The following is a 24,253-nucleotide window of genomic DNA, read 5'->3' on the forward strand; positions in this document are numbered from 1 at the left end:
GTGTTTGATAGCAATAAAAGCATTTTAGGGGACACAATAACTTTGAGGGTAGATTGTGAGGTTTTTTGTTTGTTTGTTTGTCTGCTAACTTTTCTGCTTCATTTTTTGTGCTTCTGTTGACAAAGAAAACCTGAACATGAGCATGATTAGACATAATTCACAAATTCATCTGTATAACAGGTATTAAAAAAAGAAAAATTGCCCAGTGGGCACCTCACATGTCATTGGTACAAGAAAAAGAGAAAGAATAGAAGATAGTAAGAATACCCAATGACCAAGTCCATAAAAAGACCACAAAAGTGTCCTAGGCTTCTTTAAAAACATATAGGTGAATGGACCAGAAAAGCAGAAAACCAGAAAGGATAACAGAAAGAAAAAGAAAAAGCCAGAAATGAGAGTGACAGAAAAGATTAATTTTCCAGCACAGAATTTTTAAAAATTCCTTTAGTAATTTGTGTGCTGGATGTCCTGTAGTGAGAAACACTTGCAAGTCACAGATAGCTCTGCATTTCTTGTTTTGTAGAGAAAGATATTTGTTTGTTTTTCATCCATATAGTATCATAAAGGTAACATTTAGAAATAAGACTGTCATCCCACTTGTTATGCTTTTGACCATTGCATCTTTTGTAGAGTCATTTTGTCAAACTTGTTTCCTTTTGCTTCATATTATTTTGTTCATGCACAGTGACAGCTTTTTTGTTATTACATTGTGAAACATGTTATTGAAATTGGAAACGGTGTGTATTTCAACACTATGCCGACATTCATAAATTGACGCAAGGTAAGTGTGTTTTCCCTTGCAGCTTCTTTGAACAATCCAACTTCTTTTTTTTCAGAATCACTGATGGATTTGGAGTCTGCAGACATTTCTCATATTCCTACCTGTTTTCTGCAAAAGAAGTGACTTCCATCACCATTGTCATCATTAACATTATCATCACAAGCTTTCACTGTTGTTGACTCCAGATGAAAGATTTTCCCATTGTGCTTATTACAGTGGAATGTCAGTTGCTTTGAAATATTGTTGCTTTCTGGGAAATCCAGCCCAATCATAACCAAATAGCAAAGAATAATTTTGAATGCACTATTCTGCAAGACGAGACAAATTCCATCATTTATGTTCCAAACAAATCTTTGTTGTCAGAGTTATATTTTCCAGAAATGTTTTACCCCACATTGAGACTGACTGAGTAAGAGTTAGGTTCACCCTCTCATTTCTGTTTAGGGTTGTGACCATACCCTTCCCATGTTCCAGTACAAATAGTTGTGGTGTGAAATGATTTGGTTTGGCAGTTTTCTGCTCCTGTCCTTTTCACTCCACTCGGCCACCATCCTTTGGAATTTTCATCCTTATTTACAGCAGCAGTAGTTTTTTTTTATGGTTATATACTAGGATTAGAGAAACAGAGGCAATGACAGATTGGATGAATGGATGAATCAATGAAAGAATGACTAATTTTAGTACTATTTTTTTATTTTCAAATTGAAAATGTATAGGTTACTTTTTGTGTAAGTCTGATGAAACAATTGATGTGGATGAATGGAAAAGTTTGATTCTCAGTGTGGTTTCTTTGCTTCACAGTTTCAGTTTCAAGAGGTATCAAAGTGTGCAGACTAATCTATATATGCTGCTCCACATCTGCTGTAGGGAAAAAAGAGCAGGTGCCCGACCTTTGGATGAACTCAGCATGCTGGTCAGGTCTTGTTTTCACAACTCAGCACAGCATGGAACCATTGAGGTAAAGCAACTACAAAATAGAGAAAGAAAACATGTCCCAAACAGTCTAATATCGGCTTGGTGATGATAATCTTGAAGCACTCCAAAAAAACCCTTTTCTTTGTATCTGTGTTATTTTGTAAATCACAAACCATGCCTGTCAGTGATACCAGACAGTTCTCTGTATACAATACCAAAATTGTAACTCATTTATGAATAAAATAAGAATCATGTAAGAGCTTATCTTTCCTGAGGTGAGAGCATGAATGCATGTAAGTATGCTGAATGTGTTTCCTTCTAGCTGTCAGTTATCCACCATGGGGTGCCATTGGTCTTTCAGTATAAATAGCATCCCCACTTTCTGGAAATTATGTACTAAATATTTCCCCTTTTCTATTGCTTTCTTTATTTTTGCCTTTTTTCTTCCTTCCACTGTTGTATCCTTTTTTTCTGCCTTCCCAGTCCAATCCCTTTTGGGGTTTTTTTAGCAAGCCTTGACATTTTTTCTCTTTTATGCAGTCTGTGATGTACTATCTGATCTGTTTTGCTCTGGCAACTAGGGAGTGAAATTGTCAGCACTGGGATGGGCACTAGCTGTCCACTCTGCAGTATTATTTGCCCTTATGGCCTTTTAATGTATTTTTTGGTTGACTTTGAGGTATTTTGTATCCTTTTTTACAATTGTTTTTTTTGGTTGTAATCTGGGGATGATAAATTAAGCGGAAAGGCTGACATCTACAGCACGGCTTAGTCTTATTTGCCCTAAGAGCTCAATGGTTTGGATAATATGTCATGAACTGAGTTTTGTGGGTTTGTCTTGGTGGGTGTTTTTGTGTAGATATGACAATTTTGTGTTGATGTGGTTGAGCATTTGTATGGTTTGGCAGTCCTGATATGGCCCTGGTCAGTTGACTGGAGTGTAAGCAACAATAAACAATTCCACGCATGTCAGTTAAAATCAGTATACATTTGAACATTAGATATTGGACTGATATTTTTGTTTAAGTATTATATGTTGGAATGGGAAGGTCCTGAATTGTGTTCTTTCTTTTAGTTTTTGATATAACTTATACACATGTGATTAATCATTGTATAGTTTTGTAAGTATTCTTATATAAGATCTTTTGCAACAAAGTGAGATTCTTTTGTTGTATAAACACTGTAACATTCACTATCCCTTGGGATGTTAAATCCTGGATGAAATTCAACAAAGTTAAATGATGACAAAACATAAACTATGATATTTTCCTCTATAAGAATGTCCACATCTATTTCTTTCCCTGTCTCTATTGTGGTTGGTGATACCACAGTTCACTTTTCACTTTTCTAAATCAGCAAGGAACCTGGAGTCATTCTTGACTTAAACCTCAGTATGCACGCTCAGGTAGTCAATCTGATACGCACAATTTGAATTTTGTTGGATTGACTCTGTCCATCAGTACCTTTCTGTTGAAACTACAAGAATTCTTATTTTTGCTTTTGTGCTGTCACAAATCGACTACTGTAATTCTCTTCTCACAGGCTGTCTACATAATCTTCTACAGCGAATTCTAAAACTTTTAACAGTGCTGCCTGTCTGACCCTCAGATTCCCACATACTGATCACATTTCGCCCCACCTCTGTAGTCTGCACTAGCTACCACTGAAGCGAGAATAAAATACAAAGTTGTCTGGTTTCCGTTATTCTGCTTTCCACTTCACAGGACCTACATATCTTCTGACCTTTTCAGTGCTTACAATCCCTCAAGAACTCTCTGCTTTTCCTCTGACTGTTACCGTGTGAAACTTCCTCGTGTCAATACAAGAACTTATGGTGAAAGTTCTTTCCTCTTTCTGCTGCTCATAACTGGAACAATCTTCCTCATCATATCCATGCATCTGATTCTATATCTGCCTTTGTTCTTTTTAAAACCTATCTTTTAGCATTCTCAGCTTCCTTCTTCTCCAACACCATCCTTGTCAGCTCACTTTGGATGCATGACAAATGAGAGAGGTAGAGTGGGTGGGTGGGGGAGGGAGTGGATTTGAGAAGCTGTGGTCATAAATGATTCATGTAATTTGTAACTTTTTCTTTCATGTAAAGTGCCTTGAGCTCTTAGAGAGAAAGGGCGCATTATAAATATACATTGTTATTATTGTTATTGTTATTGTTGTTGTTTATTAATTTTTATTATTATTATTATTATCATTATTATTATCTGTTATTTATTTAATTCAGTCGTACATTCTATAAGACCAGGTCATGATAGTACATATGGCATACTGACTGATAGATTGCATTAATCTTTTCATGATTGTCATGTGCACAGTGTGGGAAAAAGTGAGGAAACTATGCAAGAGCTATCTGACTTTGAAATTTCCTCAGCCACACCAAGCACAGACAAGAGTACGCGCAAGTGCAGCACACACAAGTGTTATTATGCAAATTATCTTTCTAAACACTTTTATACACATTCCACACTTTATGCATGTATCACGTTTCATGTACCAATTCTCATGCGCACAATAATCACTTTGCTAAACCCATCCAAGTATTCACAAAAAAAACAATGCTGGTTTGAATCCCATGTCAAAAGGGGCCCAAAAAAAGCTCCCCCAAGAACCCCCTTTGGGGACAGCTTGCCCCCCAATGCCCCCAGGGGCTTTGGGGGGACAAACAAAAACTCCCCCTAAGACCGCTACAGTGTACCCAAAGGGCAAAGGGACACAAAAATTTTAATTTTCTTACTATCAACACCACCTTTCAATGATTTTTAGTCCCTCAAAAATTTTAATTTTTTTAAAGGGTCACTAGAGGGGCTTCTGACACACAAGGGAAACCCCCAAATGGGTTTTTTAAACACGGCACGCACGCCATCTATGGGGAAAAATTTCAAAAAGAAAAAAATGTTAAAAAATTTTAAAACAAGAAAAAACCAACATTTTTCCCGGAACACAATTTTCCCAAACCCCCATACAATGTGCAAACAGAATAATAGAATGGTTCCCCTTCTGGGCCAGGGGGTTTCTTGAAGCCTCACAATTTAAAGCCCCAAACGCCAAAATAATTTCTAGCCCGAATAAACCGGGGTCTGGGTTTCCTTTGTTTCCCTTAAAACTTTGGGAAGTTGTCCAATCAAAATATTGGGCTAAATAATCCCTTCCCAATTTAAAATGGCATCTGCCCAATTGGAAAAATTTACCCTTTACGGCGGTCCCCTAGACCCCTTTCAAAACCCCCTCTTGAAGCCCGGAAATGTGGCAGTTGGAGTGAAAAGGGGCATTTCCCCTCAAAGGACCAACTGGCAACCACGGCCAAAATTTGGCCAAACCCTCCTCGGAAAGGGAAAAAGGAAAGGGGAAAAGGGAAGGGGGAAAAAGCTGACCCCGAGGGCGGAGAGAAAACATCAAAAAGGGTTTCCTTTTGCCCTAATTCGAAAAAAAAAAGGCATTCAAATCTTTTTATTTTGAAACATCGCACTTTTTTTTTTTTGAAACAAAATTTTGGGGAAATTTTTTTTATAAAAACAACCAAAAATAGAAAAAAATAAAATTTAATACCCAATCATTGAACTTGTTTAGGGAAAAAAAAATTTGCTTTCAATTTCCTTTGGTTTCCCAAACTGTTCCTTAAACGGAAAAAAGCTGGCAATTCACAACCCTTATAGGTGGCCGGCCTAAACTTTTTGTCCCGGGACAAATTTAACACCCTTGCTTTTAGCCTTTCAAAAAGGGGAGGGGCCCCCTACTTTTTAAAACCCAACTCCTCAAACAAAAATTTAACACAAAATTTTCATGCAACTCGCAAAATTGGGTTTCCTGTTTAACAAACGGAAGAAGTGAAAACCCCCAAAATCAAATAAAAAAATTCCCCAAAACATTCTTTTTTGCCAACAAAGAACCCCCAAATAACCACCCAAAGGGAAATTTCCCCCTTACGGAGCCGGGAATGTAGACAGCAGACAAAAGAAGAGCTATACTGGCTTTTTTATTTTTACATAATAAAAATTAAATGTGTAAGATAGGTTTTTTTTTATTTTCAAAAGGATTTTATTAACTTTCTGGGAATCTTTTAAACCTTTTGGGTTTTAAGCAAGATGACCTTTTAAAGACAGTGGGTTAAATGGGAAAACTGAAAATCTGAAAAATGTTTAATCATGTCTTGGGGAGTCGTCAGGTCAAGAATGGGCCCGCGCAGTAAATTATTCCCGGGAAAAAGAGGGAAATGGGGTTTTTACAATGGGCCTTATAAAATGTTCTTCTTTTGCTGGTGAAACATCAATCACTGCATCAATTTTTTAGAATTTTTAGCAGGAGGGAACAGCCAAAAATTAAAAAAGCACCCTTTTGGGTTAAATTTTGGGGGGGTTTTAAAACTGTAAAAAAATTTTAAAGTTGTTTAAAAAGGGGTTGGGTGCAGGGAACTGGGGCTTTCTTTTAGTTCAGGCCCGTTCCCTCTCTCTCCTCTCCCAAAAAAGACAGGTGGGGGTTTAAACTGAAATGGGTTTGGCTTCTGAACTAAAGCAATTAAACAAAAAAACTATATCAGTGAGGTAAACCATTTTCCCAAAAAAAATTGGGGGGGGGGGGGAAAAAATTTTTTTTACCAAAATTTTTTTGGGGTTTTTCAAAAAGGACAAAAAATTTTTTTTTGGGGAAAATTTTCAAAATGCCCGTCCCCCAACCTTTAAAGGCTTTTTTTTGGGAATGGACTGGGTGAAATGATATTTAAAATGGAACTTTAATTGCAAACCAAACCCTTTTTTGGAGACCAAGCTCTAAAAACGCTTTTAAATAACAAAGGGTCTTTTGGGACGCAGGTGCCTAAACCCGGGTATTTGCCAACTGAAAGGGTTGGGGATTGGGGGCGCCCACCCCTTTTGTTTCCTGTGTCCTTCCCGGTTTCGTCATGCACACCCCAATACAAAAGACATTAAAATTAATGGTTATCCCTTTTTTTGGGCTTTAAACTTGGGGTAGGGACACTTGGAAAATTTTCAGGGGTAAGGGGGTGCCCGGGGGGGGGGTTTTTTTTGTTTCCAAAACCCCACTTAACGCTGAAAAATGGATTACAAAGGGTTTTTAAAATTGCATTTTTTTCTTCTCCCCGGGATGTACCATGAGGGGTTTTAAAGGGACTAGCTGAGTGCTAAAAGTTTGGGGTTATTTCATGGAAAGGCAAAAGATCCTTTTTTAAATTTTTGTAAGTGATTACTGCCTCCATCCCTGTTTGGGTTTTTCACTTTTCCCAGTACTAAAATTTCTTTTTGGTTTTTTTTTGGGGGCTCCCCATTTTTTTTAACCCCTTTTCACTTCCTAGGTTTTTAAAATTTTTTTTAAACCCCGTTGCAATTCCCCTTTGGGGACAGACTGGCGGAAAAAACAAACCCCGCTGTTCACAATGGCCCCAAAACACAAGGGGGGTGACCCTTTTGTCCCCCAAAAAAACCCGCTTCCCCTTTTCTGTCATTGCCAGACAAAGAGGAGGGGAAAAAAGGATGTTCCTGAAACTTTATTGATGCAAAAGGTAAGAATGGGGGAAAGGGGACCTTGTAATGAGAAAAAATGGAAAATTTTCAAAAGTGATTTTTCCCAAAAAAACAATTATTTGGGGGGGAAAAAGGGGGTGTTTGGTGGGGGGAGGGTGGGGGTTTTCTTGATTAAAAATTTAAAACGAGTTTAAACCTACGGAAAAATTTGGGGTTGATGAAAAAAGGGAGGATGCAGTTAATATTGAGATATTTAAATTGGGGGTGATGGGTGGGTAGAAGTAAGGTGGGAAATTAATTCCTGGGAAAAAAAGATGTGCCATTTGCTAACCGACAGCAAAAACATGTGACCTTGGTGAAAAACACTTCTTTGGGAAAAAATGTAAACAATGTTGTTTGGCCAAAGGGGAAAACCCGCCACCCAAAACGGAAAATTTCAAATTTTTCCTTGCAATAAATTTTTATCCCAAATTTTTTTTTAAAGAAAAAGCATTTGCCCAAAATGGTTAATTGGAAGGAACGGGCTCTTTCGGGCAAAAACCCCCCAAAAAAAAAAAATGTGAAAACCCGCATTTGGGGCTTTTCAAATTTCTCGGGAAAGCAAATGCAAGGGAGTTTAAAAAAAAAAATAGGCAAGAAAAAAAGGAACCCAACCCCAATGAACTACTTTTTTTTAAATTAATCAGTTTTTTTCTCTCTCTCCCCCTTCCTTCCTCTCTTTTCGGGTTTTCCAAATTGGGTTTCAACTCCCCCCCCCTAATGTTTCCCGTGCCCTCACCCTCCAAAACCCTAATTGTGAACCTCCTTTTACACGATAGGGGGTTGTTTTTGTTTACAGGCCCCCCGTGCCAAAAAAATCCAAAGGGACTAACCCCTTTAAGGTTTTGGTGGTCCAACCTACAGGGGGTCCCGCACTACTTCTGAACATTTCATTTATGTTCCACTTGTGCTTTTTCCAGCACCGTTCTCTTATCTTCCCATAATGACAGTCTTTAACTGTGGGTTATTCTTTTTCTTGTCGGGGGTGCCCTGAACCCCGGGTGTTGCCCAAATGCCCCCCAGGGTTTTTTTACTTGCTTTATTGGTTTTTCTGCATGCAATTTACTTTTAATTATATTAAATTTTTTTTCTTCTGTTACATTACATGAAGAGGGCCCCTTTTTGGGAATAAACCGTTTTTGAAAAATTTTATTTTTACCTGGCGAACGGAAAAATTTACTTCTTCTGGGGTTCCAGAAACCAAAAGAAAACCCAATGATACCGGATTGAAAGCTGAAAAAACTTCTTAAAAACCCCTTTTTATGTCCCCCAAGGGGGGATGAAGGATTGTTCCTTTAAAATTAAATTTTATAAAAATTTTAAAATTTAAAAAAAAAAAAAAATACCCGGTTAGAAACAGTTGCAAGAATAAAAAATTGAAAAAGGGTGGCAGTTAGGAAGTAAAATTGCAGCATTTTTTACCCTGTTCCCCGTTTGTTTGTTTTGTGTGTGTGGGTGTGTGTTTGTGTGTGTCCCGTGGTCCGTGGTTTTAACCCTTTAAAAAATTGCCAATTTTTTCTGCAAAATTTCTTGTCAGGTTTACACCCAAAAAAAAATTTTTGGGCAATAAAAATTTGGAAAAAATTTAGTTTTTCCATTTATCTTGTTTTAAAACATTTTTCAAACCCCTGGGGGTGGGGCCCCAAAAAAGTAAAAATGAAGCCAAATTATAGGGAAACTGGGAAATTTAATGTTATAATTTAAATTTTTTTTTTATTCTTTTTAAAATTGGCCTTTTTTATTGATATTCGGCCCAACAACAAAAAGGGAGTCTTTTTTTTTCATTTTTTGTTTGTTTTGTTCGAAAGGAAAAATTCTTTTTGTTTTAAACATTGAAGTTTTAATTTTATTTTTGCATGGCTTTTGGGTGGGGGATAGTAAAAAAGGGAAATTTAAACTGTAATTTAAAGCTAGGGGGCTTTTATTTTGCTTTTAATGGGGAAAATTTTCATTTAAAAAAATTTACATTTTTGATAATTAAAAAACCCCTATAAAATAAGAAGTTGTGTGTTTTTACTTTCAGTGTTAACACGGGCTTCCATTGTTTAAACACCCAAGGTTTTTTGGGCTTTTCAGAAAATACAAAAATTTAAAACCAAAAGAGGGGAAATTTTATATCAAATTTGGGCCGGGGGGCCCTGAAGGGCTTTGGGCCCCAAAAAATTCAATTGGGGGTTAAAAACCCCTATTTAAAAAACCCCATTCAAAATTGGGACCCTGCTCTTTTCTTCGCGGCCCGCGGTCTCCCCCCCTTTTTTTTAAGTTGTTGGGCCTGCCCCTTCAATCCTTTTATTTAAAAGGACCAAAACAAAAGATAACATGGATGGAAAGTGGGAGAAGGGGCGGGTTTTAAAAATTTATTTAGGGAAAAAGGGTTTGGTTTAACCCCCTCATTCCTTTCTGGGTTTTTTGCCCCAAACGCCCCTAAAATTTTCCCGAGAATCAGGGCGGAAAATTCACAGTTTGAAATAATACACTAAGGAGGGTTTAAAACCCTTGAAAAGAAGGAAAAACGCAAAAATTTCCAGTCTTCGTTTTTTCTCAAAATGAAGTACTTTTCCCAAAAATTCATTAGACGGGGGTTTAGGGAAATACCTTTTTAATTGGCTCAAAATTTTTATTTTTAAACAAAAATACTTTAAAATTTTCATATCAACTTTAAAAAATTAGAACCCAAATAACCCTAAAAGAGGAAATTGAATCGAACGTGTCAAAAACCCGGGTGTAACTAAACCTTTGGGAAAAATTTTAACAAAAGCCCGAGAAACGGCTTTAAAATTTTCAGGGGTATTTGCGGGGGATAACCACAGTCTCCTTTACCGGCCCAAATTAAAAAAAAATTTTTAAATTTCCCCTTAAAATTTTTTTTTAATGCCCCGGGTACACCCAAAAATTTTTTATTTATACAGTGTTCTCAATCGCAAAAAGCCGCCAAAACGAAATTTTTCGCCCCCTTTAAAAAAGCATATTTAATTTTTTATATTTTTTTTCGTCAGGTAAGGACCACTTTTGTGTAATTGGGGAAGACAGTTTCTTCTACCCAAACCCGAAGGGGTTTGATTTTTGCCGTTGTGGGCCTTTTAAAAAAAAAAAAAAAAAAAAAAAAAAAATTTTAAACCCGAAGGGTTTTAAAAACAAATTTAAAAAACACATTTTTAAAAAGGGTTTTGGGGTTTTGTTTTTTAAAAAAATCAAAAGTGATTCCCGAAGGGGCCTTTGCCCTCAAGTTGAAAATTTTACATAACCCCTTTTTTACTAGTATATATTTTTTAAAAAGTTTATATAAATTTATATTCAGCCTTTTTTGTAAAAAACACCTCGTTGTCTTTTTTCCCGTCAATTAAAAAGTTGGGGTTTTTTTGGGTTTTTTTGGTCTATTTTAATTATTTAAAACCCTCCCCAGCCCAAATTTTGATGATTATTTTTTTTTTACTGTGTTTTAAAATCAAATTCTTGCTTTAAAAATTTATTACAGTTATTGTTCCCCTTTTTAAGCCTCAAAAAAGATTAACAAAGGGGGTTTTCCCTTTTCTGAAAACGGCCGGGGCAATGTGTTGGACCCTTTCGGTAAATATTGTTCCCCCAAATTTTTAAACCAACAGTTATTCTTTATTGTTCCCCCTACTTTTCCCCCCCCCACCCCCCCCCCCTCGGGGGAGGCCAAAGGGTTCCTTTCAAAAAAAAAACAAAGGGCCCCCCTTCCCCCCCCTCTGGAAAAAAAAGTGTTAGAAAAATTTCCGTTTATTTTTTGTTCCCCTTATTTTGTTCCCTTTTTTTTTCCCATCTTCCCCTGTTTCCCTTTTTTTTCTCCTTCCCAGTTTCCCTTCCCCTTTTGTTTTCCCGAGCAAGGGCCCTGACACATGTTTTTCCCCTTTCCCCCAACTGTGATGTACTGTCGTGCTGTCCCCTTTTGCCCTGGTGATTTGGGGAGTGAGGTTTTGTACACTAGGGTTGACCCTTTTTTTGTCCATTCTGAAGGGTTATTTGCCAAAAAAGGCCTTTTCTATGTATCTTTCATTTAGATTTTTTGTTTTTCCTTTTTTTTTTTTTCCCTTTTTTTTTTTTTTGTGGGGTTTTTTTAATCTTTGGGGTAATAAATTTAAATGGGGGGGAGGGGGTGACCCTCTTTAAAACAAGGGCCCAAACGTATTTGCCCTGGGACTAAGGGTTTAAGAATGGTCATGAACTGGTTTTTTTGAGGTTTTTTTGAAAAGGGTTTGAAAAAAAAAAAATTGCAACAGGTTATTGTTGGGCGTTTGGAAGAAAAAAAAGAAGCAACCCCTTTTTTAATTATAAAAAACAGTTTCCCCCAATCGACAGGGGGCCCGGGGGAAGGGCACAAAGTTCTTTTTAAAAACCCCTACCCAAAAAACCCCCAAAGGCCCTTCTTCAGGTAAAAAGGGGGGGCCTTTCCGGATCCTAAAACCCGCAAAACCCTTGCCGGGAAAAATCATGGAACGCAGGAAAAGCCCGGAAATTTGCAAGGGGTCTTGAACACAAGGGACATTCTCCCCCAAATCAAGGGGGGTTAAAAGAAAAAGGGAAAATCCAAAATTGGGAAAAACCAGCTGCTTTTGAATAGAGGTTTATGAAGGATTTTAAAAAAAAGAAAGAAAATCCCGCAGTAGCAAGGGGCCCTTTAAGGATGGCCCTTCCAAAATAAGGGCCTTTTGGCGCCCCCTCATGGAAACTGCTTACTAAGCCCTAAGGAGTAAGTTTGACACCCTGAAAGGAAGGGTGGATAAAAACCAGGGAAACGCTTTTTCCCCGGAAAGGAACCGGGGCGTTTTCCTTTCGCCCCGGAAAAATTGGATGTCTTGGGACCTTCTAAAATATCCATTGGGGTCCTTTGGGGCCACAAAGGGTTTTCCGGGGTTTCCCCCTGGGCCCTTTACAATTCTAAAAGGGATTTCAGAAATTAAACCCAAAAATGGGAAAGCCGGGGTGCTTACTCTTGGGGGGAGGGCCTGGTCTTCCAAAAATTTGAAAGGGTGCTCAGGAATTAAAAAAAAAAAGGGGCCGGGCCAAAAAAAACTAAACAATATTGCTCAATTTGGGGCAAAAGGGGGCCCCAAGGGTTTCCATCAAAACCCAAACGGAAAAGGGCCTTAAACGTGCTTTTGCCCCTCAACAACGAAACCGCGAGCAAAATTCACCCCTCGGGGGTGTCCCCTCGATGGGATTCAGAAGCGAGGTTAAAAGAATGGGACTAAAGGTTTCCTTTAGGAATTACTTAAGGATTTCTGGTCCCTTTAGGGGGAAAATACTTGGGGGAAAAAAACGTTTTCAAATGCAAAAAAGGGCCTTTTATTTTTAAAGCAATTGGCAACCAAAAGGGATGAACAAAGGCCCCCCTTTCGCTAATACCAATCACTCGCCTTTAGTGTGATCGGCCCACGGACTTGGGGTAACAACCCGGGCTCAAAAACAACCCCCTAAAATTAAAGGAAAAATTTTAAAATGAAAACCAATGAGGTGATCCCTTTGGAAAAACAAAAGACCACCCCACAGGAAAAACCATGCGATACCTGCTTGGGCCTTCCTTCCCGGTGCAGGCCCGAAAACAAGTTTTGAAAAATCAAGGCCTTTCTTCCAAAGGCATTAGAAAAAACCCTCAAAAAACCCCCTGGGGATGACGCACGGGCAAAGGGAAAAAAAAAGGCCAGCCCCCCTAGGAAGAAAAACCCCGGGCATGGATGGGGGGCGGCAAGAAGGAAACAATTCCCCGGTTTGTATGGGAACCTACAAGACCGAAAGAAACAAAAGAAAGGGAGGGGAAAAACCCCCCAAAAAAAAAATTTCCCCTCTATTCAACACAGCCATTTCACCCCCTCTAGGGGAAAATTTTTCGGGGAAAGGCGGAGGGCAAAACTGATGCAGGAAATGAAGCTACTAAAGGAAGAAAAAACGTTTAAAAAAAGAGGGACTTTAAACATTTAAAAACAGATGGCTTTAGGCACCCAAGGGGAATTTCCCGGGTTGGGGGTTCACGACGAAAAAAAATGGAAAAACAGGGTTTGGGAAAAGGAAAAAGGGGGCCTTCAAATCACAACCTTCCGGGTTAAGGGTGGAAGTTAAGCGTGGCCCCATGCCCTCCGTGGGGTTTTTGTCCTTCCATTTCGGGGCCGGGGAAAAAAAAACATGGTTGTTTCTAACTGGGCTCAAAGAACCTTATACAGAAAAAAATTGAAAAACGGAATGGGAAGCCCGAGTAGCATAAGGGGAATGCGCAACTTTTAGATTAAAAAACTCACATGGTATACTGGCCCCGGGCCTTGGGGAGGGGTTAAGGGGAACATGAGCGAGCTGGGCAGCCCTTTCTGGGAAACGCAACACCAAAGACGGGCTCATTAAGGGAAAATCGGGGAAAACCCCAAAAAGTCAAAGAATAACAAAAGAACAGGTTTTCAAGGGGCTTTACACCCTTCGTCGCCTCAAAGGGAAAAAGGGAGAAGGGAGTGCCGTAAGTCTAAACAGAAAGGTAGGCCGATGCTTTTAAATCAAAAAAATAATCGGCATTTTCCAAACCCAACATTTGGGGCCCAAATTTCCCTTTAAAAAGGAAAAAGAGCTCTGTGGGTATTCCAAATTACTATAGAAATTTGGGAACCCTAGAAAGCCCCCCGTTCTTGGTATCGGGGGGGTTTTTTTTTTCCCCCCCCTCCCTTTTGGGGGGGTCCAATTTTTAGGGGGGGGGGAAGCCTCTGTGGGATGTGTGAATTAAGTGTGTGTTTTTGGGGAATGGTTTTGGGGTCTGGGGTTTTTTTGGGGGGACTTTGTTGGGAAGGGGGGGGGGGAGGTAAGTTTACACAAGGGGGGTCAGTTAGGAGGGGGGTTTTGTATGTGGGGGTGGTTTTTGGTTGTTGTGTGTTTTGTGAGGGGGGAAAGGGGGGGGTTGCGGGAGGGGGGTTTGGGGTAGGGGATGAGGGGGATGGGGAGGGGGGTAAAGGGATGCCTAATTTAACTGGGGAGCAACAGGGGGGTAAATTGGAACCCTAAAAATATTTATTTTATCTTTGGGTTAAAAAAATATGTTTTGTGGGAGGTTAAGGGGGGGGGGGGTGTGTGTGGGGGTTGTAAGGGGGGGGAAAAGGGTTTTTTCAATTTGGTTTTGGGGGGTTTTTGGGGGGTGGGGGGGGTGGGGCGTGGAAGTGGGGGGGGATTTTACCGGGAAGGGGTTAATTTTTTGTGGGGTGTGGGGGGGGGGGGGTTTTAGGAAGGTGCGGGGGTTTGTGTGGGGGGGTGGGGGGGTTGGGGGTTTTGGGGGGGTGGGGGAGGGGGTAGGTTACCGGGGTTTATTGGGGGGATTTGGGCTGTGCTTTCATATCTTAAATGAAACTGGGGTTCGGGGCGTATCTGTTTTGCAAGTGTGGGGTTAAAGGGGAAATAGGTTTTTCTTCCCGGTTTTTTCATCTTTTTCCTTTTTTAAACATCATTTTTTATTTTTATTTGTTTTTTTGGTGTTTTTTTTTTTAATTATTTAAATTTTTTTTTAATTAAAAAATTTTTTTTTTAATTTTTATTTTATTGGGGTTTTTTTTTTTTAAAAATTTTAGTTATTTTTTATTTATTAATTATTTTTTTATTTTTGTCGCTTATCTTTTATTTATTCACCTTTTTTTTCTTCTTTTTTTTTTCCTCAAGGCCCTTGGGCTAACGCATTTGGGGGACGCTGCTTGGTCAGGTTTTGCTTGGGAAAAATGTGGTTGGGAGCGTATATGGATTTTTTCCGAACCCCAGTTGGGCGCCTCCATGACTACTGAAACGAAACCTGAAACCGGGCCCCGTCCTTTGGCCTTTTGCCCCGTCAAATGAACTTTTTTTAGCAACAAAGGGTAAAAAAAACTTCTGGGGAAATTTGGGGGGGGCCAAAGGGGATAGTATAATTTGTCACAAAAAATAATTAAATTTTTTTAACACAGGGTGTTTTTTTTGACTTGCATGTGGGAAAAAAAATTTTGGTGTGGTCCCCCCCGTAAACGTTTAAATGGGCTTTTTTTTCTCGGCCCTTTTACAAAAAGAACTTTGGCAAAGGAAGTCAACTCTTTTTTTAATTGGGTGTTGTGAGCAGGGGGAGAAATCGAAGGCAAAGTAATTTTTGGGGCAAAAAAAAGGGGGGGGGGGGCTTTTTGGGTAGGGGGGGTTTTTTGGGTGGGGGTTTATCTTTCCCCCAATTTTTTAAACAAACTTGCTTTTTATGAGTGGTTATGAGTACAACATGATCCATAAAGAAATTCAAAATCAGAGGTTAAAGGTGAAAGTCTGAGCATGCTTTATGATATTGATAGGAACAGTCATATGCCCAAGAGAGAAAAGGTCTTGTTCATAATTTGGAACAACGATTGGTCAGAGGTCAAAGGCGAAGATCACAACATGGCACTGGGAAAATATATGCATGATATAACTGGTTTTTCATCCAATTTTTCATTCAGCATGGTTTACCATACAGTGATTTGTTTCGGCCAGACATCAGTGCTATGTTAATTTAGAGGTCAAAGGTCAAGACCTCATCAGTGTGTCTTTTGTCAGATTATCTGTTTCGCACTTGTGTGCGTGTGCATGTGCGTGAGCGTGAACTTAAACATATTCATTTTATTTAGAAATGTTTTGTCTGTCAAAACCAAAATTGCCCTAAGAATAGGAAAAATAAGTTATTTCCAAACATTCTAACAATGACATTGCATTTCTGGGAAAGACAAAAAAAAAAAAAAGCTGTTGTATTTTTATTTTCATTCACAAACTCACCACTTTTACTTTACATACTGATAAATAGCTGTTTGGTTTTTTCTTTAATCATTTTCAAGTTCAAATAGGAACTTCTTTTGTTTTGTATGAAATTTACATTGATGATTACATCTCTCTTGAGCAGCTGACTAATGAGACATTAATCTGAATATACTATTGGAACTATTTTTTCTTTTTTCAGCAGATCTCCCTGCATTTTGCCAAGTTGGATTCAGAGAATATTACAGTTACATTAAGTTCACACTACACATGGAGTTTGAAAAGTTTTTTTTCTGCTGTTAATTTCAGTTTGATGCAAAAGTGCATTTTCACGGATTCTGACAATGAGTTGTCATATTTTTTGCCTTGTCACTTTGTTATTGTTGTTGATTTGCTGAGGTTGGAAAGTTGTGTTTTAGAAAGTTTTAAACTTCGCAAAACAATGATTGTAAAATGATATATAATAAATAATGATGTGGGCTGCTTAACATACAAATGTTCTGTTTCCAGCAAGCAACTTTCAGTTTGACAAATGCTTGTTTCTGGTAGTGAGCTCTGGCATTTTCCGTTTGGTTGGTGTTAAGCAGAAAACACGTGAGCCAGAAAGGCTTTGCCTTTTGTTGTTTATTTACATTGGAATATATTTTTTATGAATGACTGCTTAGCACAATGTTTTTTAATTTTTTCAATTAAAGTTGAAATAGACGAGTATTATGTGTTGTTATTTTAGTGTGGTCTGTTTTGCAACTACAAAATATTAGGCTAGTATGTCATTATGCACATTTATATGTTAAAAAAAGTTCCTAAATATTTGCATAGAATGCTGAGGCCACTTTCTTTTAGGTTTCTGGACAAATGATTATACCCAACAAGTGTCAGTATTGTTTTTTAAAACAGCAATTTAGAATGCACTATAGAAGGAAATGGAGGTGCTGTGGCAGAACTGATTGGCCGTTGGGCTTCTGATCCTGTATTCATTGGGGTTTCAGTTAATGTGAATTTACTGTCCTGATGGGGCTATGGAACCTTTAGTGTTTAAACTGACAGCAGATGACATACTTTGTATATTTTTGCGAAACATTTTCTAAGAAAAATAATTCCCCAAATCATTTGCTTATTTGTTTAAAAAAACCCTCACAAAACAAGTAAACAAAACACAGCAACAATTGAAGAAGAAGCAAAGAAGAAGAAGAAATCTGCATAGAATGATGGGTTTAATGCATTTTATTAGGTCTTTCGCTGCCAAGTTTCTGTACAAAAAACACTCCCCAGAGCAAAATATTTTAGACTCAATGCTCACAGTCACATTAGCGGGGGATGTAACCATTTTTGAGCGACACATATATCTTTAGAGTCATCCGTGAGAGACGCAATGATTGATTAAAAATTGGCCGATCACTTCTCTATTTTTTTCCTGTTCTGACAACACTGGCATACCATACCACCATGTTATCATTTAAATCGGTGATTCACTTTTTCTGTTCCCATGAAGAGAATAACTATCAGTATCAGTATCAGCAGCTCAAGGAGGCGTCACTGCGTTTGGACAAATCCATATTCGCTACACCGCATCGGCCAAGCAGATGCCTGACCAGCAGCGTAACCCAATGCGCTTTATCAGGCTTTAAGAAATTTTAAAAAAAAACTAAATAAAGAAAAGAAAAGAAAAAAAGAAATAAAGACAGAAAAAAAAGAAGAGAATAAAAACATGGATAAAGTAACTTTCATTCGTTTTGAGGAAAAATAAAAAAATGTGTTCATCAAATCAAAGCTGTAGAACTTTACTACTTTTTATTGTTTTGATGCAGTGAACATTGATTCACATTACCGGTGTTTAATTTATCAGACCAAATGTAAGTTTGCGCTTTATTTCTGTAATGTTTCACATTGTTTTCTGAAATAAGAAAAATCTAAGAAGTTTCTATCTAGAATGTGTAGGTATACATCTTGAGCCTTAAACCTTGCAACCTTGGAGAGGAGGCAAACACCTGCATGAATGCTTCTTCATGTTGGGGTGTCAAGAGAGGGGCTCATCAGAGTGCTTATCAGGACAACACATGCGCATGTCTATCTTTTCTGTTGCCAGTGTCCAAACAAAAGATGTCAAAGAGGTGTGGGTTGCCATGGAAACAGGCAGCAGGGGAAGGGAGAGCGGTCAAGTGTGGATCTTTGCTGCCTAGCTTTGTCCTAGAACCACAAGATCACTCTTACCTTTTCACTCTTCCACAGGGTGTGAAAATGGAATCTTGTTGTTGTATCTATCTTTGTATCTATGTAAGTGTATGCATACATGGTATTACACCAAATCTGGCTTAGAAATAGAAGAAAGAATGGATTTTTTCACACATTCTGACTTTGTGACAGATGTATGTATGTTTGTATGCATCTAGGTATGTATCTTGGTGTGTGTGTGTATATGTTTATTCCTGTGTCCAAAGAAAACTTTAACACAAATGAATTTTCTCTGGAAATATTTTGTCGACACCAAATTCAGGTTAAATGTAGAAGAAGAAAAATTCCATATGTATTCGAATTATAAAGACAAGATACTTCTGGGAAAAGCACAAGAAGCAAAAAGTGTTTCCATGGTCATTTTACACTTATTTCTTTTTCACAAAACCTTTGCACTTTTATCTTAGATATTGACACATTGATTAATTGCAGCCATGTTATCATTTTTAGTGAAAATAGTTTATCCTTCTGTTCAATATAAAAGTAAAATTGATATATGCATCTGCCAGGAGCAACAAAATTCTGCTATACAATGGGTCATTAATTTGAATATGCCATGATTAGTATTTTTTTTAAATAAATTGATCTCACCCATCCAAAATAAAATTTAGAAATATTACTCAGGACAGTAAAAGGCTGTTGTGTTTTACACTCAGTATGAAAGTCTTACACAACGTACATTTGCCCAAGTGGTCGTTTTCTTTCAGAAAAAAAATTGTGTCCTCAGTGTCTTCCATTTATGCATATCATTATCAGCTCAAAGTTCATATCAGTAGTTCACAAGAACATATTGCTGAAAGGAGGTGAAGAAGCAGCTAAATCTTATTCAGAGAATGACTTTTGCACAGGCCTCAACAACCATTTAAATCAACAGATCTACTTACTTTTTCCATTGGGTTTCAACATTTAAAAGGCCCGACACTAGTCAAATAACGACTTTTTTTTCTCTCCGACTATATCTCTCTTTTTTGTGACAAAACCTCAATAACATGTTATAAAATAGTCATGCAAAGTCTCATGGTTGTAGGTTTACTCATCATTGATCAAGTCCAAGGTATGTTGTCAAGGCCAGAAACTTGACGACTTGCATCGAAATTGAACAAAAAATTATTAATAAACACTTTCGTGATTTAGCAAGCAATCTTTATTGGCAAATTTTTCATTGTTAAAGACATCTTTACAGTGGAAAAACTTACACATATGATAGAAGAGATGTTCAAGAATCAAAATCCATCAAAAACTCAAATCATGAAAAATCATCATTTTGGTCTCTTTTGCACTGCCGTGTCCCCCCTTAGACTGAACCTGTACTTTACATGTCAGTTTCAAGAAATGTTTTTCTGTTGTTTTTTCCTGGCTTCTGAGTGAATCAATCAAACTTCTGCAGTCATTTGGAGAGAAACTTTTTTCCCCCCTTTTTTCTTAAGTTTCTTTTTTTTTCTTTTTATTCAACTTTGTTATTTCCCATTTTAATAACACATTGACGAGATGACATAAATGAATTAATACATATATTGGAAAAGGAAAGAAGACAAATTGGACAAAAAAACAGTAAAAACAACAACAAAAAACAACAACAAAACAACGGCAACATAAGTGACATACATATATAATATTCTAAGCATAACAACTGTGAATGGTTGTGTAAGTCATTCGAATAAGTCTTCAAATGTAATAATAGATATCCATATCCCTCAAAGTATATCATCTTTATATATATATATATATATACATTTACATACATATACATACACACACATATATATCAACTTGCGCACTTTTTCCAACATTACCTTAGTTGTATTTTATTTCCATACATGATTAGAAATATTGTTTTTATATGCTACTTCTAATTAAAGGTAAGTGTGGCAACCATTTTATTTTGAAGCTGTGTGTTTTACATGCGATCATAGTGTTATATTCTTTGATTTTGTATCTTGAAACAATATAATGTTCAAAAGCGTGAATATTTGGAATGCGTTCATCTAACTTACATTTATATATATACATCTTCCCCATGAGGATTAATAAATCAAAGCACTGAGTCTGTCTTCATATCAGCATGGAAACCAAACAGTATTATACATTCATTGAATTTCATATTCTCACACACTGTACATTTTGTTTTTAATAGTTCTTCCAGTCCTATCCAAAAGCGTTTTGAGTAATAGCATCGCCAGAATATATGCTCAACACTGCCTTTATGAGAGAAACCTTAGGTCACCCTGACTTGAGTCACAGCGGAGATTAGAAAAGAGAGATAAACCACTTGCAGAAATTGCTGAAGCCAGGCAGCCTGCGCCGCGGCACGCATTCATTATTCATGAGCTGCCTTTGCCCCGCCCAAACGTAAGGAAAGCGTCAGTCGAACGCAGTCTCCTGAGTGATTTTATAATTTGGATTACACCTTTTTTCCCTTTTCTGTTTGCTTCATCCCACGCAGATGTCAAACTCAATTTTGTTGTGAATAACATTCCTAAATATTTACATGTATTGGTTACTTTTATTTCCCTATCACCACAGCACCATTTTTCACGAGTCGAAAGATGACCTCCATTGCGGAAAACTAACCCCTCTTGGACACTGAAAAAAGTCTGAATAAATACCTTTGTCACGAACACATACAAGTACAGAATCGTAGATGCTTTTAACAGCCATGTAAAACTCCCGAGAGAGAGAGACAGAGACAGAGACTTAGACAGAGAGATAGAGCACAATACAACGGTCTGCTCGGGCAACATGAAGCGTTCGTATATATATGAATTATATATATGATTATGTACATATTGATAGATTTAGATTTACATACTGATAGATCTATATGAAATTATGTATGTATGTATTCATGTATGTATGTATAGACAGATGTTAGAAGAGAGACAGAGCTGAATATGTGTTTTATGTTTTGATATATATATATTTTGTTGTTGTTGAAGAAATGGTGATGTAAACCAGAAAGTGTGAAGAAAAAGTAGCGTTACGAAAACGCAGTTCAATAATTTATAACTGTCTCTCTCATGTGCAACATTGCGCTGGGGGGGCGGGGGGGGGGGAGTTGGTGGTGGGGGGAGCTGCTTTATTTTCTTTTTATATTATCTACATTCAAGCAGATGCAAACGTGCTAAAAACCAAAGCAAAAATGAATCGGTTTTCATTGTATTCAGCGAATCTTACTACACGTGCGAAATTCCAGGCGTAACTTAACTTTCGCTTTACTGCAGCTGAACCGTCGAACCGACCAGTTTCCTTGGGGTGGGGAAAGAGAGGGTGATTTACCGCCACCCTTCCGCACTGCGTGTGTGCCTCAAAACGGCTTCAGCACTGTTATAGACAGTAAGAAGGGGCCTGCCGCGAGTGGTTTATCTCTCTTTTCTAATCTCCGGTCACAGAGAAGACGACATCATGGTATGCATGTTTAGAGCGGTATAAGGTTTGTCAAAAGAACTGGACTTTTCCTGAGTGATTACCATATACATTTCGCCATAAATTGCATTTGGCAAATTTGTTAAGAATTAGTAATGCCAGAAAGTCGTGATAAAGATACAGAAAGTTTGAAACTTTGACAAAATTATATTATGATCTCAAAGCAATGAGATGCTGATCAATGTGGGCTGCTGAAGATAGAATTATAGAATTGTTCCATTTGCAGCACACAACTTCAGTTCGAAAAACACTTCTTTCAGATGGTGATCAGAAATATGATTTTGATCACACACACACATCTATCAGTACTGTTACCTTCCCCCCTCTCTCTGCCTGTCACTTATGATTTTGTTATTGTTCAGCAGGAATCACACGTGAACATTGCTTTGCTTGTTGGTAGAGGCAAAAGAAATGCTTGGAACACATGGTCTGTTTGTAAGCGAACAACAGATGTTTTCCTGATGATGATGGATAACCAGACTCTTTAAGTCCCTGATGTACATTACTGAGTAGTTTGTTGTCCTGCTGTTTGATTGCCTGAGTGTACTGCGTGACGTTATCAGACAGCCTCTTTGTTAAAGGAAATAAACTTTTGGAAAATACCCCGCCCTCTTGAACAGCACACAAAGAGAGCAGTTTGCTAGAGAGATTGCTTACATCTGGAGACAGAACGCTGCATGAGAATTGCAAAAAGGAGAGGGGAAACATGGCAACCTTTGTGGGCGTCAAGCTCAAGAAACATGATGTGAACTGATTCACTGCTCATGCACACTGGTGTGCAGAGAAAGTGCAAATGCTAAATGACCAACTTGTAGAGCACATTTTTATGTACATGAGGCAGGGACTGTCACTTGGACTGGACATTGTCCAGTTGGAGAAGGACAACCCAGTTTGTCAAGAATGGTTTTTCAATAACTTTGAGATACCAGCTTGATGTTTTAGTTTTTCAGTCAAGATGAAACATTACCAAAATTGTTTATTTGCCTTAATAGAGTGCACATTATGTACTTTGTGACTTTTGTAAACACACATTTGACGAAATGCAAATGGGATCTTCATCTCAAGAAACTGTCCCCCATTCCTACCCCCAAACTCCCTACATCCCTCCTTTTCCATTGCCCTTTGATGTCTTGTGAGAGCGATGAATAAATCAACCCTCAACTATCCCACCTTAACCCTTTTTCAAAACCATTAGTCCCTGTTTTTGCCCTCCTTTACAATTCATAAGATGTGGCCTGGTGTCCTAATGGTAGATGCAAGCAGGTTTGGTGTTTGGCTACCTGTTAGGTGTTGTGGTTGGGATGACTGGTCACTTTTGTAACTTTTGTCATGAGATTGTGCGAGCCAGTCATATTTCTGATCATGCAAGTATTTTTAGGGTCAGTCATTTACAGTCGATATCAGTTACTAGAGCACTGTTTGGAAGAAAGAAGAGGGCCCTGGCTGATGAGCGAAAGCTGATTTATATGTGTGAAAGTTCTGGGAACTGTGAGTTCAGCATTCATTTCTTAAGCTTTTTAGTATTTGTATTTTATTTCTTTTTATCACAACAGATTTCTCTGTGTGAAATTCGGGGTGCTCTCCCCAGGGAGAGCGTGTCATTACACTACAGCGCCACCCTTTTCTTTTTTGTATTTTTTCCTGCGTGCAGTTTTATTTGTTTTTCCTATTGAAGTGGATTTTTCTACAGAATTTTGCCAGGAACCCTTTTGTTGCCGTGGGTTCTTTTACGTGCGCTAAGTGCATGCTGTACACGGGACCTCGGTTTATCATCTCATCCGAATGACTAGCAACCAGACCACCACTCAAGGTCGAGTGGAGGGGGAGAAAATATCAGCGGCTGAGCCATGATTCAAACCAGCGCGCTCAGATTCTCTCGCTTCCTAGGCGGATGCGCTACCTCCAGGCCATCACTCCACTCCTAGGCTATCATAGCAAATATACTTTGACATCAGAAGAACTTTTTTGCTGTATTTCCTACATTATAAAATATATGTTTCAATTATTACAATATCATGATTATTCTCAGTTACCATGACAGTCATTAGAGATATCTTCCAGGCCTAAATATCAAGTTGCTGGTCAAGGCCAGCACATCCTGCTGTGACCTTATTACAGATTTAATTAATCTGCTGACTCAGTTCATGTCAAATATTTCTCAGTGTTCTCTGGACTCTTCTGGTGATTTCCTCTGCCAGGATAAGAAGTCTCTCACTCACAGATCCTGATATTGGGACTCTTGTCTCTTGGAGTGTGACAATGTCCCATTTGCAGTCTGCTCAGTTCCATGTCTGTTACTGCCATTTAGCAAGCATCGTGCACTTTGAGGTGGCCAGTGAAGTATGATGTCATTGCCCTGATGTTCCAAATGCCCAGCTTTAGGCTAGGGGGTCTGTTCTTTCTGCTGTGTGGTGTGCAGTTGTTGATCCACATGCTGGTTTTCACCCTAAACCCCACACAGAGGTGAATGGACTGTGGTAAGGCAGCACCCTACTGACAGGAGTTTGCACAGCTTGAAGTGGGCGGTAGCTGCCCAATGAGATGCGATGATCTCTCCCACTGTCAGAACCAGCTTTAGGCGTACAGCTCTACGCCAATTGAGTATTTGACATATAACTGCTATACTGCTGCTTCCTGTGTTGTGTCCATG

At 38.3% G+C, this 24,253-nt stretch overlaps 1 protein-coding gene across 1 annotated transcript in view; it reads left to right on the plus strand.

Annotated features, from left to right (window-relative positions):
- LOC143290764 (uncharacterized) overlaps positions 1 to 2,629 on the plus strand; it is a 107,971-nt gene extending 105,342 nt beyond the window's left edge. The window contains exon 7 of the mRNA XM_076600275.1: positions 2,605 to 2,629. Coding sequence (XP_076456390.1) covers positions 2,605 to 2,629 — 25 coding nt within the window. The remainder of the gene's footprint in view (positions 1 to 2,604) is intronic.
- The last annotated feature ends 21,624 nt before the right edge of the window (positions 2,630 to 24,253 follow it).

Source organism: Babylonia areolata, chromosome 16, assembly GCF_041734735.1.
Source record: "Babylonia areolata isolate BAREFJ2019XMU chromosome 16, ASM4173473v1, whole genome shotgun sequence".
Lineage (NCBI taxonomy): Eukaryota > Metazoa > Mollusca > Gastropoda > Neogastropoda > Buccinidae > Babylonia > Babylonia areolata.